This window comes from Myotis myotis, unplaced genomic scaffold (genome assembly GCF_014108235.1).
Source record: "Myotis myotis isolate mMyoMyo1 unplaced genomic scaffold, mMyoMyo1.p scaffold_m19_p_17, whole genome shotgun sequence".
In the NCBI taxonomy this organism is placed as follows: Eukaryota; Metazoa; Chordata; class Mammalia; order Chiroptera; family Vespertilionidae; genus Myotis; species Myotis myotis.
The window spans coordinates 43,564,588-43,584,482 of NW_023416321.1; the positions used below are offsets into that span (position 1 = coordinate 43,564,588).

General features: G+C 42.9%; 1 protein-coding gene across 1 annotated transcript in view; it reads left to right on the forward strand.

Moving 5' to 3' along the window:
- The window catches only part of DNAH9 (dynein axonemal heavy chain 9), a 351,242-nt gene that overhangs the window by 67,219 nt on the left and 264,128 nt on the right, over positions 1-19,895 (forward strand). The window contains exons 18-19 of the mRNA XM_036342089.1: positions 8,604-8,826; positions 9,461-9,627. Coding sequence (XP_036197982.1) covers positions 8,604-8,826; positions 9,461-9,627 — 390 coding nt within the window. The remainder of the gene's footprint in view (positions 1-8,603; positions 8,827-9,460; positions 9,628-19,895) is intronic.

Genomic DNA, 19,895 nt, shown 5'->3' on the forward strand with positions numbered 1-19,895 from the left:
TTTGTCTAGAAATGTATACATTTCATGTAAATCCTTGAGTTATTGTCATAAAATTGATAATCTCTTACCTCGTAATCAATACAGCACCCGTGGTTATGTCCCTCTTTTTGTTTTACTCTATCTTATTTGTGCTTTCTGATTTCTTTCCCTCATTAATCTTGGTGCAGGTTTACAAAAACAATTTTATGAATGCATTGATTCGCTTTCGTTGTAATTTGATTTCTATTTCAGTGATTTATTCTTTTATGTTTATTATTTCCTTCTATTTGTGGGATTTATTTTCTATTCTTTAGGCTGACTTAAGATGGATGCTTTGTTTATTCATGTTGCACTCCTTGTTATTTTTAATATAACTCTTAAAGTTATAAATTCCATTCTCAGTACAATTCTACTGACATTATAAGTCTTAATATTCAATATTTTAATGATAATTTATTATAAAATTTTTAATATTCATTACAATGTATTTATATATTTCTAACTTTCTAAAAATGGGGTCCTTCTAGTTTCATTTCTGTTACTAATTTCTAACAATTGTACTGTGGTCAGAGACTGGGACATATGTAATAATAAGCTTCTGAAATTTCTTGAAGCTTCCTTCATATACTACAGTATGCACAACTTTTATAAGTGTTCTGTGCACTTAGTTGGAAAGAATGTACATTCTATGCCTGCTGGATGCAATGTTCTATACATGCCTATGTAATCAAACTCATTGTTTTACTCAAACCCACTGTACCCTCACTGCCTTTTTTGTCTGCTTAAATTTATCCATTACAGAGATAATTGTGTAAACAATCTTCCACTTTGATGTGAATTTCTCCTTATAGTTCTGTCGCTTTTTTATATTTTTTAAGGCTATGTTTTATGAGCATACAGAGGTTGACTTTCTATATCTTCCTGGTAAATTAAAACTTTTAGCGACACATTAAAGATCTCCTTTATCACTAGCTACATGTCTTGTAGTAAAGTCTGTTCTGTCTTATATTAATGAAATGAAACCATTTTCATTTGTATATTTTCCTGGTGTTTCTCATTTTATCCTTTGGCTTTCAATCTCTCTGTGCCTTTATATTAGGAGATATTTTTGTAATTGGCATAGAATTTGTGTTTTACCTACTTTACTATTTCTATTGTAACTGGAGGATTTTGTTTATTAATTTCTATCCTGCTATATTTGGATTAATTTCTACCATTTTATTATGTACTTTCTATTGTTCTTCTTTCCCTTTTTCTTTTTCCATTTTTTTTCTTCGCTAACTTGCATCTAGGTCTACTGTTCTTATGGATACCATACCTATTTTAATAAGTACCCTTAAAAGGAATAAATGTATCAGTATTGTAACTCTGCTCGCAACCAATACAAAGACTTTAGAATAGTTTGATCTCAACTGTTCATCCATCAAATTATATTCTCTCATTCCCAGTAATTTCAATTGTTCTCTATTTTTTATTTGAACTCCACAAATCATACTTTATTTTTCGGCACTTAATGTTTATTTAAATTTATCCACATATTTACTGATATCTTTACTGATTACATCTTTTTATATTACAGACCTGCTACATGAGGTATATTATTAAAAGTTCCTTTTGCCCTAACCGGTTTAGCTCAGTGGATAGAGCATCTGCCTGCGGACTCAAGGATCCCAGGTTCGATTCTGGCCAAGGGCATGTACCTTAGTTGCGGGCACATCCCCAGTAGGGAATGTGCAGGAGGCAGCTGATCGATGTTTCTCTCTCATTGATGTTTCTAACTCTCTATCCCTCTCCCTTACTCTCCCTCTAAAAATCAATAAAAAATATTGTTTTAAAAAGGAACTTTTTAAAAAATATATTTTATTGATTTTTTTACAGAGAGGAAGGGAGAGGGAGAAAGAGAAACATCCATGTGAGAGCAGAACATCTATTGATTTGCAAATATTGTACCAGCTTCTATTGTACTTTACCTCTTTCTTTTCTGATTTTATTTATTTGGGTCCTCTCTCTTTGTTTCTTAATGAATCTGGCTAAAGGTTCGTCAATTGTATTTATCTTTTCAAAGAACCAGCTCTTGGTTTCATTGACCTCTGGTAGTGTGTGTGTGTGTCTGTGTGTGTGTGTGTGTGTGTGTGTGTGTGTTTAGTCTCTGTCGTTTATTTCCTCTCTGATCTTTATTATTTCCTTCCTTGTACGTACTCTGGACTTTTCTTGTTCTCTTTCTAATTCTTTAGGTAAGTTGTAGGGTTAGATAGTTCATTAGAAAAATTCCTTGTTTTTTGACATAGGCTGTATTGCTATAAACTTTGCTCTCAGGACTGCTTTCGCTGTGTCTCATAGATTTTGTGTAGTTGTGTGTTCATTTTCATGTGTTTCCAGGAAGTTCTTTTTACTTCTCCCTTAATCTCATTGGAACCCATTTATTGTCTGATAACTTGCTATTTAGCCTCCATGTGTTTGAGAATGTTTTTGAGTGTTTTTATTGTAGTTCATTTCTAGTTTCATGCCATTGTGATCGAGAAGATGATTGATATGATTTAAATCTTCTCAGACTTGTAGAGACTTAGTTTGTGCCCTAACATGTGGTCTATCTTTGAGAATGACTCATGTGCACTTGAGAAAAATGTATACTCTGTAGCTTTGGGGGTAAATGTTCTGTAAATGTCAATTCCATCTGCTATAATGTGTCATTTAGGATCATTGTTTACTTGATATTTTTGTCCAGACGATCTATCCAGTAATGTCAGTGAGGTGTTAAAGTCCTCTACTATGAGTGTATTGCTGCCTATCTCTTCCTTAAAGTTCTCCAGAGGTTTCTTTTTATATTTGGGTGGTCCTGTATTGGATGCATATATGTTTACCAGGGTTATATACTCTTGTTGTATTAAACCCTTCAGTATTATGTAGTGACCTTAATTGTCTTTTGTTATGGCCTTCATTTTGAAATCTGTTTGTCATATATGGTTATTGCTACCCAAGCTTTTTTTCATTTCCATTTGCATGGAATTTTTTTTCCCATCCCTTCATTTTCATCCTGTGTGAGTCTTTTATTCTGAGGTGGGTCTCTTGTAGACAGCATATACGTGGGTCATGTTTTCTTATCCATTCAGCTACCTGATGTCTTTCGATGGGAGCATTTACTCCATTTGTATTTAAGGTTATTATTGACCAGAGGCCTCGGCCCTCATAGCCCCAGCTTCGTCTGGAAGGTTGCCCGGACAGTCCTTCTGCTATTCAACCATCTGGACTAATTAGCATATTAAGCTTTTATTATTCTAGATAGGTACTTTTTTTGGTCATTATTTTCTTTATAACTATGTTCCTCTCTTCTCTATTTCTTCTTCTTATACCAGTCCCTTTAGCATTTCTTATAGTGCTGATTTGGTGATGATAAACTCCTTTAGCCTTTTTTTTTTTTTTTTTGTCTCAGAAGCTCTGTATTTCACCTTCAATTTTGAATGATAGCCTTGCTGAATAGAGAAGTCTTGGATTCAGTCCCTTGCTTTTCATTACTTTGTTTATGTCATGCCACACCCTTCTGGCCTGAAATGTTTCTATTGAGAAATCTGCTGACAGTCTAATGGGAACTCCCTTGTAGGTAACTTTCTGTCTCTCTCTTGCTGCTTTTAAGATTCTTTCCTTGTCTTTATCTTTAATGTTTGCCATTTTAATTATGATGTGTTTAGATATGGGTTTTTTTTTTTGGGGGGGGGGGTTCATTTTGATTGTGACTCTGTGCTTTCTGAACTTGAGTGACTTTTTCCTTCACCAGGTTAGGGAAATTTTCTATCATTCTCTCTTCTAACAGGTTCTCTATTTCTTGCTCAGGTTCTTCTCCTTGTACCTCTATGATGTAGATGTTGTTACATTTCATGTTGTCCCAAAGCTCCCTTAAACTATCCATCTGCTTTTTTGAAATGTTTTCTAATTGCTGCTCTCATTGGGCATTTTCTTCTACCTTGTCTTCTAAGTCACTGACTTGGTCCTCAGTTTCTTCTGATCTACTGTTAATTCCTTCCAGGGTATTCTTATTTCAGCTATGTCATTTTTCATTTCCAATTGATTCTTATTCATGGTTTCTACATATTTTTTCCATACTCATAAAGCTCTCACTAAGTTCCTTATAGTTCTCATTAAGTTGCTTGTAGTTCTCACTGAGTTGTTTGAGCATCCTTGTAACTATTACTTTGAACTCTATATCCAATAAATTGCTTACCTCCATTTCATTTAGTTCCTTTTCTGCCAATTCCCCCTTTTCTTTCATTTGGGGATTGTTTCTTTGTCTCCTCATTTTAGTGGGTCTGGTCTTCCAGGGCACCGGGTCAGGTGCACTGGGACTCAGTGGCAGGTCTATGTATCCAGGGGTGTCAGGTGTCAACTATGGGGCCAGGCACAAAGTGGAGGGTCCGGTTGTCCAGGGGCATCAGGTCACAGCGGCAGGGCCAGGTGCGCCACATCAAGGTGATGGAGCCAGCCATCCAGGGCGCCAGATCAGTGCAGCAGGCTCATATATCTGGGTGCCTCTCATTCTTTCTTTGTCTGAGGATGTATATATTTTGCCCAATTTCTTGAAAAAACATGGGTTTTTGGAAGAAAAATTCTAGGATACCAGGCATTTATTGTGAGTCTATTGAAAATATAAATGCACTGTGTCCTGCCTTCCATTTTGCTATCGTCTAATGATATTTATTTATTTACTTATTTATTTATTTATGGTGTCTTTTTTCTTCTTCTATGGAGAAATCTGTCTTTGCTATGAAGCTAATTTTAAGATTTGTTTTGTCCCTTTCTTGTCCTGCAGTTTCATATTGCAGTGCCTATGTGAGGGTTTCTTTATATTGATTCTACCTGGAATTTGTTGGGCTTTACATTTGGTGTCTTTCAACAATTCAAAAATATTCTCAGCCAGGATCTCCTCAAAGATTGCTTCTTGCCCATTATCTGTGTATTCTGGAGCGCGTATTATTCTTATGTGAGACTTTTTTCACTGTCTTCTGTGTCTTCTAACAGTTTCCATACTTTTCCATTATTTGACTTACTGCATTGCAGTTTGGATAACTCCTCCATTTTTATAATAGAGCAGTTAGCTCACTCTTTCAGCTTTGTCTAACTCTTCTGTTTAATCCACTCAATAAGCTTTAAATGTTAATTATACTCTCCAATTTTTGGTCTTCTATTTGGCTATTTTATAATTTTGCTTGCTCATATTTATACCCTCTTGTTCTTTGCTCTAGTTTTAAGGCTTCACTTTCATTTATCCATTTTTTAACTTTTATTATATATTTATTAGAGGATACCCTCTAATAAAGACAAATTCTGATTCATCAACTTAAAAATGGTTTGTTTCTTCTTGCCATAGATGAAGTTCACATAAAGGCCTACAGAAAATAGTTACCTTCTTTATCCTGGACTTGTCCATTATCATAGCACAGTGCAATCATTTTTCCTTTGCTAAAACACATATTCAGAGCTTTTCCTATGCTTCTCTTCACAAAGTAATGCCATCATAGGCCATCATTTTTATGTTATTCATCTAAATTAATTTTGTCATTTCTATAATCTATCATTCAATAGAAAGGTTCTGGGCATATTTGAAGAACCTCTCAAATTGCCTCCAAACCTGACTTTGAGACTATGTTGAATTTATGCTTGAACTTAGAGCTGGGTTAGGGCAGGGGCTCTGACTACTGAGACTGGAAGAGCTTATCTAGGCTGGTGGAGGGTGATTCCTAAGGAAACCATTTCTGCCTAAGCTGATATATTGTGCTTAAAAGGATGAAGTCCTTTGTCTTAGTCAGTCCTGAATTGATGTCCGAGAAAATGCAGGGAAAGCACTTTCGCCTGCTATGTGGGTCAGGAATGATAAAGCAAGGTGCTTAAGCAAGAGTACTTTTTTTTCCTGTCCTTTAAATATATTAAATATTGTTATTTTATATCCTGCATTTGAATTCTAATATCTGAAATCTTAACAGGTTTAATGTTGCTGTTTCTGCTGCCTTCTACTCATGGTGACTTCCTTCCTTGTATATTTTGTGACTTTTGATTGTAAAAATGTTCCTTGGAGCCAGAACCGGTTTGGCTCAGTGGATGGAGCGTCGGCCTGCGGACTGAAGGGTCCCAGGTTCGATTCCGGTCAAGGGCATGTACCTTGGTTGCGGGCACATCCCCAGTGGAGGGCGTGCAGGAGGCAGCTGATCGATGTTTCTCTCTCATCGATGTTTCTCTCTGTCCCTCTCCTTTCCTCTCTGTAAAAAATCAATAAAATGTATTAAAAAAAAGTTCCTTGGAATATTGTCTGTGGAACTCTTTTGAGGACTGAATTCTACTGTCATTCCTCCAGAAAGGATTTATATTTCTTTCTGCTAGTCATCAAGGGACTCTTCCAACCCCTTCGTACTTTAACTTTCCCAGGGGTCTACCTAGTGCCCAGATTAAGGCAGGCAAGTTTCCATACTTTTGTGCAGCATGTTTATTCCTTGTTCACCTTATTGTATTGCAATTTTATATGCAGCTTCCTATTAGTTCCTTCACCTTGTGTGGGTATGAGGCTTAATCACCTTTTCCTCACATAGCACAAAGCAATCAAACTAGTTCAAGATTTCCAGGGTTCCGTAGAAATGATCACATGAAATCCAGCCTTGAATCTTGCTTAGTTCTCGCTTTCACTACATTTTGAGCCTCTAGAGATTCCTTAATTTCATGCCACCTTAGTGATGCGTTTTTAAATGATTTTAAAATATTTGCTTCAGCATTTTAATTGTTTTAGCAGAAGGGTTATCCATCTTATTGTGTATACCAGACAGCTTGAAACAGAAGCTGACAATTCTCCACTTACTCTGCAGTCAGGCCTCCTTGCTAGACCTCTCCACTGAAACCACTCTTGTCGAGATCACTGATGACTCTCATATGGCCGTGTCCTGTGGTAATGATCCATCATCATCTTACTTATTCTGCTCAGGAGGATTCAGCACAACTGATCACTCCCTCTTTCCCAAGCAGATTCTTTCTCTGACTCTCAAGATACCTTACATTTCTTGTTTCCTTCTAAACCTTTGCTTTCTTGGTCTCCACAGTGGAACTCATCTCCTCTTCTAGACCTAAAAATATTAAAATTCCTGAAACCTCAATCCTGAACTTTCTTCTCTATCTACATTCTATGCTATATGATCTCTAACCCAACATGTTAATCCATCCGTGTGCTGGTAACTACCAAATTTATATTTTCAGCCCTACCTCTCAGGAACTCTAGAATTACATTCAACTGTCATCTCAAACCAAACATGTTTAAAACTTATTTCTCTCCCTCCAAAAAAATCTAGTCTTCCACAATTCTTTCCTATATATTTAAATGGCATCATCATTTATTGCCCCATTGCCAGAGTCATTATGGATTTTTCTCATTCCCTCCCTCACACCTTTCCTCCAATCCTTCAGTGGGTCCTGTTGGTTCTGCATGCAAAATTATCTTGACTCTGACCACTCCTGATGTCCACCATGCAAGTTGAAGCCAAATCTCCTGTCACCTGGACACTGACTATAGTCCCTAAAAATGCCCTCTGTTCTCCTATCCGCATCACCAATACCACTACCACTATCATCATTACTACCACCTCCAATAAAACCTGCTCTCCTCCAGCTACACGTCCTTCAGAAAACATAAACCAAGGCATGTCCTTCCCCTACTCAGAGTTCTCATGCCTTCACTCATGCTGCCCCCTCTATCTGCAAAGCTCTTCTCCCACTTCCTTCTGTGGCTCACTCCTTCACATCATTTACATTTTCACTTACATATCCCCTTAGGAAGGAAGCCTTCACTGACAGCTCCATGGAAAGTGGTCCTAGTCTGAGTTTCTGTCTCATAGCACTCATCATCATGTGAAACTATACAATTTATTGTTTCCTCTTTACGTTCCCACTAGAAAGTAAGCTTTGTAAGGGCAGAGCCTTTGTTTATCTTGTTTATCATTCTATCCTCAGGACCTAGAAGCATGCTCATAATAGATGCTCAATAAATAAATGGTTTTGAATTAAAGAATAAATTTCATTTAATTCTCACAATATCCCATGAGACAGAAATGATCTTTCCAATCTTATAGCAGGGGAAACTGAAATTCGGAGATGCTAAATGATTTGGCCATCTTGTGTCAGAATCAAACACAAATGTGTACAATTTTAGAGGCCACAGTATTTTTTAATTTTCAAATCTTAAACTTTTCACTTTGAAATAATTTCAGATTTCCAAAAATCTTGCAAAAATAACACCGAGTTCTCTTTTACCTTCACCTTCACTCAGCTTTCCCAAATGATAACATTTCTATTATCCAAAGCAGGAAGTTAATGTTGCTGTAGAATTAGCAACTGTTTATATTTCATCAGTTGTCCCACTAATGTGTCATGTGAGTCTCTTCCAGAACAGAGGTCTCAGCCTTGTCTCTCATGACTAACACTTCTGAATAGGGCTGACTCTTAGCATCACGATATACTGGTAGACAGTGCCCAGTGCTGGGCTCATGCAAAGCTTTCCATAAAAAAAACAAAAAACTATTATTGTTGGGGAAATACATAAAACTTCCTTTTGAGGAGTGGAAGGAAAATGGCTCCTGATGTTCGTCTGTTTTGCTTAGCTTGGCAGACCTTGACGTGTTTATAAAAAATAGTGAGGGCAGCTTGCTCAAGAAAGTCGAAAAAGGAGATTCCAACGGACTGGTCGAGATTATGCAACACCTTATGGCTCTTAAAGAACGGCAGAGCAGCACTGACGAGATGTTTGAGCCCTTAAAGCAAACCATTGAATTGCTGAAGACCTATGAACAAGAGTTGCCGGAAACGGTGTTTAAGCAGCTGGAGGTCGGTGCTAAGTTTATGTTTTCCTAATAAAAGAAATAGAGGGAAAGTTCCAAGATTTCAGAGTGGGGTGAAGTGGGTTTAAGGAAATGAAAATCAGGGCTTGCTGACAACCCAAGGTCCATGTTTTGGACTATATGTGTCATGTATGTGTAATGTCTAGCACATACATGAAACTCAATAAATTTGAAACAATATGATGCTGCAGTGGTGTGGGAGAATTGATGTAGATAAGTGTTTTGGGTTGCTGTTTTTACTAGAATTAGGGATGAGCCAACTTTTTGATTCAGCGGGAAAAAAAAGCAGGTCTAAGAAACATTAAGATGTTGGAAGTAGAAATGGAGAACATAGAAAATAGCGCAGCACTCCTGAAAGTAGAGAAAAGGGCACGGATTTCCAGGTTAGAGGTTAGGTCAAGAGGAACAAGAAGAACGGTATTGAGTGGGAAGTAGGTGATAGTCAGAAGAGCAGGCAACCCGGGAGACACGCCAAGGCAGGGGGGTTGAGAACGGTCGTGGCACCGGGACGTTGGCCCTGGCACTGCAGCAGAGATGAGGACCCTGGGTACTGCTCCGCTTTGGGACTGTGGGGAGGGGAGCACCAGGTGGGTCTGAGCACACTGACGTCTCCTTTGCAGGAGCTGCCTGAGAAGTGGAACAACATAAAAAAGTTGGCCATTACTGTGCGGCAGCACGTGGCCCCCCTGCAGGCCAGCGAGGTGGCCCTTCTCCGGCAGAGGTGCACCGCCTTCGAGGCTGAGCAGCAGCAGTTCTGGGAGCGATTCCACAGAGAGGCGCCCTTCAGGTACGGCCCCAGGTTGCCGCCACTGCCTCTTTTCCTTTAAACATGGCGATCTCGGAGTCACTGAGGATCTCTGCATTGCGTTTGCCTGTTCTCTTAGGATATGGACACTAGTCACCCGTCTTCCCTCCCATTGAGTTCCGTAGGTTAGAACATGGTGCTGATGTGGGCAGTTCTATCATGGCCTGAGTGAGATGGCCAAGGGCTGTTCAAAAAAAAAAAGGCTAGAACCTTCTGTTTCTCCAGGTCTAGAAAGGGATTTACTGTGGTAAAATTACTAGAGGTTTTTTAAAACATAAATCTGACATGTACCATTTGGTAAGTTTACAAGTACAGTGTGTTACTTTGATACATTTACATATAGTGATATGCTTGCCAATGTAGCAATGTTTATCACACTGCAGAATTATAGTGCAGTATTATTGTCTACTAGAGGCCCGGTGCATGAATTCGTGCACGGGTAGGGTCCCAAGCGGGGAGAGGTGGCCGGGACCTGATCAGCCCTCTGGGCAGGTGGTGGGATGCCCTTGCTGGCTCGACATCCGGATCCATCCCACTGACTTTCGCACCAGTTGTTGGGAGCCACCTGGAGGCTGTTTTTATATTGTTTCTTCCTTGCAAAGCATCTAGGGAGAGGAAGTAGCTGTGGTGCCCGAGGCCAACTTCCAGGAGGCTGGCAGTGCTGTTGGGATCATGATGGTGGCACTGGTCAGTCTGTGCCTGGCTCATTCTCTGGAGATTGGACCTGCAGGACTACTGAGGGAGGGAGTGGCTGCCACCGGACTGTGGGCCTCTGGGTTGGGTCTCAGCTGAGTGGCACTCCCACTGTGGGAGCACACTGACCACCAGAAGGTAGCTCCTGTGTTGAGCATCTGCCCCCTGGTGGTCAGTGTGCATCATAGCGACTGGTCATTCCAGCCATTTGGTGGTTCGGTTGCTTAGGCTTATATATATATACTAGAGGCCCGGTGCACAAAAATTTGTGCACTCGGGGGGTGGGGGGGTGTCCCTCAGCCCGGCCTGTGCCCTCTCGCAGTCTGGGACAACTCGGGAGATAACCCCCTGCTGGCTTAGGCCTGTTCCCGGGTGGCAGAGGGCAGGCCCAATCCCTAGATGCAGCCCCTGGTCAGGCTCAGAGCAGGGCCGATTGGGGAGTTGGGGCGCCACCCCTGTCATGCACAGAGCAGGGCGGATCAGGAGGTTGCGATGCCACCCTCAGTCACGCTCAGGGTATGGCTGATTGGGGGGTTGGGGCACCACCCCCATCACACTCAAGGCAGGGTCGATGGGGAGGTTGCGGTGCCACCCCCTGTCACACTCAGGGAAGGGCCGATGGGGAGGTTATGGCCCTACCCCGTCACACACAGAGCAGGGCCCGTGGGGGGGGGGGTGGTTTGGGGCACCACACCCTGTCACACACACAGCAGGGCTGATCAGGGGGTTGGGGCGCCGCACCCTGTCACACACAGAGCCACAGGGCGATCAGGGGGTTGGGGATCTCCCCCCTATCAGGCACAGAGCAGGACTGATCAGGGGGTTGGGGCGCCTTCCCCTGTCACGAACAGAGCAGGGCCGATAGGGAGGTTGTGGCCCCGCCCCCTGTCACACACAGAGCCGCAGGGCGATCAGGGACTTTGGGCGCTGCCCCCGGTCACGCTGATCCCGGTGCCGGGAGGCATATTACCCTTTTACTATATAGGATAGAGGCCTGGTACACGTGTGGGGGCTGGCTGGTTTGCCCTGAAGGGTGTCCTGGATCAGGGTGGGGGTCCCCACTGGGGTGCCTGGCCAGCCTGGGTGAGGGGATGATGGCTGTTTGCAGCTGGTCACACACCCTTCAGGGTGGGGGTCCCCACTGGGGTGCCTGGCCAGTCTGGGTGAGGGGCTGAGGGCTGTTTTCAGGCTGGCGGGTGATAGAAGCTCCCAACCGCTCCTTTTATTCTTTTTCTTTTTTATTCTGGGCCAGCTTTAGCTCTAAGGCTCCAGCTCTTAGGCCTCCACTCCTGAAAGCAGGTATCTGGTTTGTTTCGGTTCTATAATTGAAACAATGTATAACTCCAGCTCTGAGATCCCGGCTCGCTGAAAGCAGGTTTCTGGGGTTTTGTTTAGCTTCTATATTTGTTACAATGTTTGAAACTGCAGGCTCAGAGGCCGGCAAGGCTGGCGGGGAACGTTGGTTTCCTCCGTCACTGAAGCAAGCAAGCCTCATGTTAGTTTCAAGTTGCCTGGCTGCCGGCCGCCATCTTGGCTGGCAGTTAATTTGCATATCTCGCTGATTAGCCAATGGGAAGGGTAGCGGTTGTATGCCAATTACCATGTTTCTCTTTTATTAGATAGGATACTAGAGGCCCTGTGCATGAAATGCATGCAAGAGTAGGCCTTTGCAGCCCCAGCTGCTTCAGCCCTTGCAGCCGTGGCGCAGCCCCAGCTTCATTCAGAAGGTCATCCAGAAGGTCATCTGGAAAGACATCTGGATGGTTGTTCTGCTGTTCAGCCATTTGGTCAATTTGCATATTACGCTTTTATTATTATAGGTAGATTCTAGAGGCCCAGCATGACCTCTAGAATCTATGGGGATTCGGCCAAAACTGGCAGTCTAATGCCACCTGCCACTCCCGCTCATCCTGGCCCCACTGCACCTTCCACGGGATCACGCCCAGTCAGTCTCAATTGGGAAAGGCTCGCGCCACCACAGCAGCACTCGCCAGCCATGAGCCCTGCATCAGGCGCCCATTGGTCAGCTGAGCAGCGCTTCCACTGTGGGAGCACACTGACCACCAGGGGTCAGCTCCTGCATTGAGCGTCTGCCCCCAGGTGTTTAGTGTGCATCATAGCGACCGATCAACTAATCATTCAGCCGTCCGGTCACTTAGGTTTTTATATATATAGATTCATTATATTGTGCATTCGTTTCTATGGCTTATTGACTAGTTGTTACAAGTTTGTACCCTTCAATGTACTCTTACTGCCACTCCCATCACCTGGTAACCACCATGTTATTCTCATACAATACTTGTCTTTCTATGACTTAGCTCAGTACTATGTGCTAAAGGTCCATCGTGTTGTTGCAGATGGGAGGATATCCCTCTTGCTCGTTGCTGAATAATATTCTATTATGTATATGCTTCACATCTTTTTGTCCATGCCTCCACTGATGGGCCTTCAGGCTGTTCCCTTATCTTGGCTATTGTGATAATGCTTTGATAAACATGGGAGTGATTATATCTCATTGAAATCCGGTTTTCATTTCCTTTGGTTATATACCCAGAAGTGGAATTGCTGGATTGTATGGTAGATCTATAGTGGTTGGAACTAAAAGTTTCTAGGATTTTACTAAACTGTTAGTATTCTAAGTTCTCACAGACTCCTTTTGGTTTAAAAAAAAAAAAAAAAAAAGGCTGATAGAATTTAAAATAATTTTGGAAGGCATTTTGGAGGAAGGATTTGAGGTAAAAGATTTACTTTGGGGTGTGCATTCTCTCAGACACCCCCTACTTGTAATTAGGGCTCTTCATATAAACAGAACAACTATAGGATGGGCAGTCCACTCACATGTGCGCGCGCACACACACATCTTCCCTTGGTGAAGCTGTCCATCTGGGCTCTGTCTTGCCCACTGTCAGCACCTGGGGCTCCAACCAGAAGAACACACTGGTCTGGACAGCCCTGTGTCTGCTGGTTCTGGATGGTCCCGTGTTGTTGGTTCTGGATGGTCCTGTGCCTGCTGGTTCTTATGATCCTGTGTCAGCTGGTTCTGGATGATCCTGTGTCTGCCAGTTCTTATGGTCCTGTGCCTGTGGTTCTGGATGGTCTGTGCCTGCTGGTTCTTAAGGTCCTGTGTCAGCTGGTTCTGGATGATCCTGTGTCTGCCAGTTCTTATGGTCCTGTGCCTGTGGTTCTGGATGGTCTGTGCCTGCGGTTCTGGATGGTCTGTGCCTGCTGGTTCTTAAGGTCCTGTGTCTGCGGTTCTGGGTGTTCCTGTGTTGCTGGTGAAGCGGGCACTGTCCCCTCACCTCGGCTCCAGGGTTTCTTCCTGTCCCGCTGAGCTGCTTTCTGGCTCTCCCTCTAGGTTGGGAGGGACAAGCTTGGATGTTGCCAAACTGAAGATGCCCTACGTAAGGAGGAAGAAACGTTTTCATTTTTAAGGGTTACTTACCCACGGAAATGCAATGCTGATAGACACAGGTTAACATAAAAAAACAAACAAAACACCCACAACTTTATTGGAAGGACGTTTAGCACAGTGGTTATGTGCATGGGCTTTGGCTTCAGGCTGCTCAGTTAGACGTCTAATCTCACGTCGACAACTTACTGTGCATGTCAGGGAGCTACTCAACATCTCCCTGCTTCCGTTTCCTCATCTGTTAAATGGGGTTAAGAATAACATTCACCTCAGAAGGTTGTTAATCTTTGCTCTGAGCCTGCCACCAGGGTGACCAGCCATCCTGGTTTTCCTCGAACTCTTCCGGTTTAACCCTGAAGGTCACACATCCAGGGAAGCCCCTCTATCTCAGGCAAACTGGATCATGGATCATCCAACCTGGCAGTGAGGACCTACTTAATCCTATTATTTATTCATCAAACATTTATTAAGCAGCTACTGCCTCCCCAACATTATACTTGTGACTACAGAGAACAGGATGAGTATGTTAGGAAGCAGGGAAGGACACACGTGAAATATACAACCTGGTCTATGAAGCAGTGTGCTGCCGTGAGCTGCCCATCAGAGCCACCTGGGGGCATTAGAACTCCCAATGCCCAGCCTTCCTACGGCCCATCAGTACTTGGTGACGCCCCCCAAGTGATTCCAATGTGCAGCCAAGTTTGCAACTGCTGCCCTAGGGGAGTAACTGGTTCAGTGGTTCTCAAACCTTGGCTGCACATTAGAATCACCGGGAATCTTTTTAAAATCCTGATTTCTGGGCCTCATCCTCCGGAAATTCTGTTTCTTTGTTATGGGGCGGGGCCAAAACATTAGTAACAAAGAAACAGAATTTCCGGAGGATGAGGCCCAGAAATCAGGATTTTAAAAAGATTCCCAGGTGATTCTAATGTGCAGCCAAGGATGAGAACCACTGCTTTAAGCAGTCTTGCCAGGGCACGTGGCCCCAAACACGTGAGTATCCTTGGGAGTAATTGCCTCAGGAGCTATGCCCTTGTTCCCAAGAAGCATCCATTGCTCGGAACATTCGTGGTGCTCCTTCCGGGCCTTTTCAGTGTGTCTGAGGCACGTTGTGTTGACTCCCCTTTGGCATACGGTAGAAGCTTCGAAATCCAACACTGATGGTGCAGAGCCAGAGCTGATGGCAAAACTGGTTACCACGCTGGGTCCTCCTGCTTCATGGTAGCAGCAATCACACTGACTGTGGCAGCCTTAAAAAGAATGACACAATTTTTTTTTTCTGCATCAGCTGTCTCTAAAGAAAATTTTAAGAAAGAAATTCTAAAGATGTTTGGTGAACTATCTTCCCAAACAGACTTCTGAGACTGCTTGAGAGGAAACAGCGCCTCGTTTGCTGGTGTGCTTTTGCATGTCTGTTGGAAATCTTCTTCGTTGTTACCTCAAATGTGCGTATCGATCAGCTGGTGTTGTTTCTTCATTTGCTAGCTGCATTGTTCTCTCTTTCTTAGCACTTGTATCTGCTGCCTCTGAGGACATCGCTACTCTTTGCTGGGTTTTCCAAATTCACATCTGTTAATTTGACATGCAGATGCATCTTTGCAAAAGAAGCCTTTGAAAAGAACTGCTCACAGCAGTGTGGGAAACCAGACGCTGCCGCAATTCTGATGTATTTCTCTTCTTGTCAAGAAAGCCATCAGGACTAGAGCAGAATTGTAGATTTGTTGCTGAAGGGAATCTTAGTGGGTGTCAGCTCATGTTTTTTTTTTTTCTTTTTTAATCCTCACCCGAGGATATTTTCCCATTGATTTTCAGAGAGAGTGGAGGAGAGAGGGAAAGACAGAGAGAAACATCAATGTGAAAAAAATACATTAATTGGTTGCCTCCTGCAGGCCCCCGACCAGGGCCCAGGCCAGGGAGGAGCCTGCAACTGAAGTATGTGCCCTTGACCAGAATTGAATCCGGGACTCTTTGGTCCACAGGCCGACTCTCTCTAGCCACTGAGCCAAACCGGTTAGGGCTCAGCTCATGTTTTGTTTGGTTTCTGAGTTTGATGTTTGTGAATTTGTGTGTTTAAAATTTTTAAAGTACTGAGTGTGGCAAATGAGTATAATTCTGGCTCCTTCACTTTTAGGTCCTTTACAAATTTCTAAAATGCAGACCCTGGTCCATTCCTCTGTGAATGCAAGTTTCTGCTCCTGAGTCAATTGAGGGTTAAGCTCACACTGAGCTTGTCTTTGAAGAGAAAAAGGAAAGTGAGTGTCTCATTAAGCGCTTGCAGTCTGACAGGTGCTGGGTGAAGTCAGGTTGCTTGGGTTGAGGTTCTTCATGTTCAAGTCAAGTTTTACTACCTCCTTTAGTGCTGAACTCTAAGCTGTCTCAGCATATTCTTAGCTGAGCTCTCTCACAACACAGCAATTGGCTAAATCATCATACTCAGATTCAGGAACTTTCCACAAATTTTAAAATTGGAGACTAACGCTTCCCTTTTTGAGTGAAAGGAATGCTTCATTCATGCTTCTAGCTGCATTCACTTCTTTAGTCTTCCTGACCTTGAGCAAGGTCTTCCTGGCCTTAAGAAATGATGCCATGACATACAATCTTTTTACCCACATCAACGCCAAGTAACCCAGGGGTTTCTAAGCCAAAGTATTTGATCCCGATGAGCTCCAGCTCAATGGAGGCCATTCGTGTTTTCCGCTGGAAGAGCGATTAGAGAGAGATTGGGGAGGGAGAATCAGCAGGATTGACTGAGTATGGGAGATAGAAAGGAGAGTCTAGCATAATTCTCCACCTGGCTGGCAACCAGATTCTGTGAACAGTTGGGAGAGCATTCTTGGAGACACTCTCTCACTGGGTGTTGCTCTACATGATAACCAGAGAAAGCAAGGCTTCCAAATAGCCCAGTGCAGCAGACACGAGGAAAGAAGGGCCCCATCTTGCTTGCACAGTGTCTGCTGTCTCTTTGATAGCTAGAGAAAAGAGCTGTATTAGTCATTAAATCTCCCAGAGACGTATTGAAATCCTGAGACCTGTCATTAGTTCATCTGGTCCTGTTCTTCCAGTTAATCTGGCTCATTCACATGATTCAGGCTTCCATAGAGCAGAAGCGGTTCTGGTCTTAACAGTGGAGTTAGCAAAACATGATGTAAGTGGTAGGGTTTTAAGAAAATACACATTCCCTGACCTCTGAGACTTCCAGCCTCAGGGACAATTTCAAAAATGGGTAATTTGACATGTCCATTGGGTGCCAACTTGAACCCCCACTGAGGAGGCAATTCACACTTCCTGTAGAAGACAGTGCTTGAGCCATAGGTAAATGAAAATTAGCCATTTAGAGAAAAGAGGTGGAGGGAGGGAGGATATTCTGGGCAAAGGCAGCAGAATATACAAAGGCACAGAAGAGTGAAGATGCAGGGAATAGCTGGAGAACTGCCTGCGTGTATGGCTGGAACACAGGAAGTGGGAGATGAGAATGGAGGGGTCCATGTGCCCAGATTTTGTTCATGATCAGCCACTTAGGAGTCTAAATACCATGCTCTGATGGCTGTTGAGAATAGATTAGGGTGAAACAGGCCAGGTGCTCCATGGAAGAGCAGATGAGAGAGAGATTGGGGAGGGAGAAGCAGTAGGATTAACTGAGTATGGGAGATAAATAGGGAGGAGAGTCCAGCATAATTCTCCACCTTTCATTTTGTACAAGTAAGCAGAAGGTATTGTTTTACTGCTCACTGAGACGGTGAGGGGTGGGGGTGAGGGGGGCACAGAATGAGAAGAACTGAAAGATCACAAATTCAGATCGGATATGTGGAGTTTTATGATAACCTCTGGAGTATCAAGCAGAGGTGGGTTATCATTCACTGTATATGCAGGTATGGTACTGAGATGAACATTTACCAACTGCTAGCTTCCCAAGAATTAAGTCACTTATTCCACTCCCTCTCTCCCTGTGCCCATATCCCGGTCACACCGAATCAATCACTTTTCTAAGATCACACGCATGAGCACCATAGTTCCATTTCTCTTAATTATAATTTTATGCATCCAGACTTTCTAGGCATTTCTCTTTTATATTAAAATACTTTTGCATTATTATTTTAATTTCAAAGACTTACTACACCCTTTCCCCTCCTATTACTTTCTTGTTCTTATACTGTATGGCTCCCTCAGGGTTTGTAGAACTGCTTCAAGTTTATTAGGCACATTAATCAGGTCTACGAGTATCCTGACAATTTGCACTAGAGTTTTGAAATGGGAAGAGGGTTACCTGCCCCCATGTCTAGAGGTTCCTTTCACTCCTTAGGCCAAATTGATTTGTATGTGTGCTCATCTACAGGAAATGATTGTCCACAAATTTAAACTGTAAACAAAAATTATGCCACAGGGCTGATGAAGTTTGGAATAGGTTCGACAAATGATCACCTCTTATGAATATTTAAGGAACCAATATTGATTAAGAATTTCATATGTGCTGAGGAAAGAGTGGCTAGCAAGATTGTTTATTATCTTCTGCGTATACCCCCAAACACTTGAATCATATCTTACTAATAAATTATTCCTGAATTATAGTCCATTAATAAATTAAACAAAATGTGGGCTTCTGGAGTTTTGTCTGATAGATTTTTGTATTAACACTAAGAGGCTAAGTTTCCTTTTTTAAAAATAATTTTTTAATATATTTTTTTTATTTTTTACAGAGAGGAAGGGAGAGGGATAGAGAGCCAGAAACATCGATGAGAGAGAAACATCGATCAGCTGCCTCCTGTACACTCCCCACTGGGGATGTGCCCGCAACCAAGGTACATGCCCTTGACTGGAATCGAACCTGGGACCCTTCAGTCCCCAGGCCGATGCTCTGTCCACTGAGCCAAACCGCTTAGGGCTAAGTTTACTTTTTAGGACTATTCTAGTTGAGATAAAAAGCAGAACGTACACTCTCCAACAGTTAGTCTTTGCAGATGAAGAATAAGCAGAAGGGCATTTATGCCTGGGGATGGTTCCTGCTGGACCCCATGCCATGAGGATTTACCTTTCTTTTCTTCTAGGTCTTTTTCTACTGCTCTTATACGGCAGTGAGCGCCTTGCCTATACAAACATAGGGCCCCTAAACTTTGGGGACTCCAACCTTGTGTTTCGTTCTGAAACACTTGGGAGCCAGAGAATAGTGAAGATGTACAATGATGTTGAATCTCATTCTTGTAAGATGTAAATCCACAATCAAAGCACACAGGCCACAAAGTATTTGAACAAGTGGGAATCAAAGATAGGAAGGATCAAAGTTACCCTGACACTAATTTAATGGTATGCATAACTGTTACTGTGTTCCATGATCATTAGGCTTATGTGGTGAGCAGTTCAGGTAAATGGCTTTAATTAGGATTATTTTCCATCTTCTCCAGTCAAATATTTCCAAAGACATCTGAAAGAAGAGGCAGTGCAAAAAAAAGAGTTCATATGTCATTCTCTTCCTTTTTGCCTCTCCTCTATACCTCACCAACTAACATGCCCAATCCTAGTCACTCATTCCTCTCAACTTCACCTTCATGATGTACCTGATGACGCCCTATTCTGATTGTAGAGGAACATAATATTCACCCTGAAGTCATGGTATCCCCAATATCTAGCCCTCCAGCCACACGGAACCAAGAAAGCCTGAGGTCAGAAAGGGTTAAAGCGAGGTTAAGGGAGGAAAATGAGAGGCTCCTTGAACACATGGGTTCTGGGCTCTCCTGACCAAGGCAGTGTCATCTGCCCTTGTGGGTTCCTTTGCATGGAAAGTTCTGATGCTGGGGTAGGTGCTATTCTGGTGCTATACTGGGGGGCAGCATAAAGTAGGTTAACACAGGTGAGGGTCAGCAGCAGTGGATGTGTGCCATAAGCACCGGAGAGAAGAGGATGAGGAAATGTGAACTGAAACTGTAGAGCTAAGTATCTGCTTACAGAAGTCAAGTTCTGATCCAGAGGCTGCCCCTGGATGTGGAGGGAGCAGGCCAGAGAAGGGTGAAGGGGCAGATCAAGGACAGCTTGGCAGAGGGACTTGAGACACACAGTGACTGTATGGGCCTTGGTTCAAGTGGTTCTCAAACTCGGAGGTGCTGTTGCCTGAAGGTGGGGCAGGTTGTCAGACAATGACAGCAACCTGGCACATTGG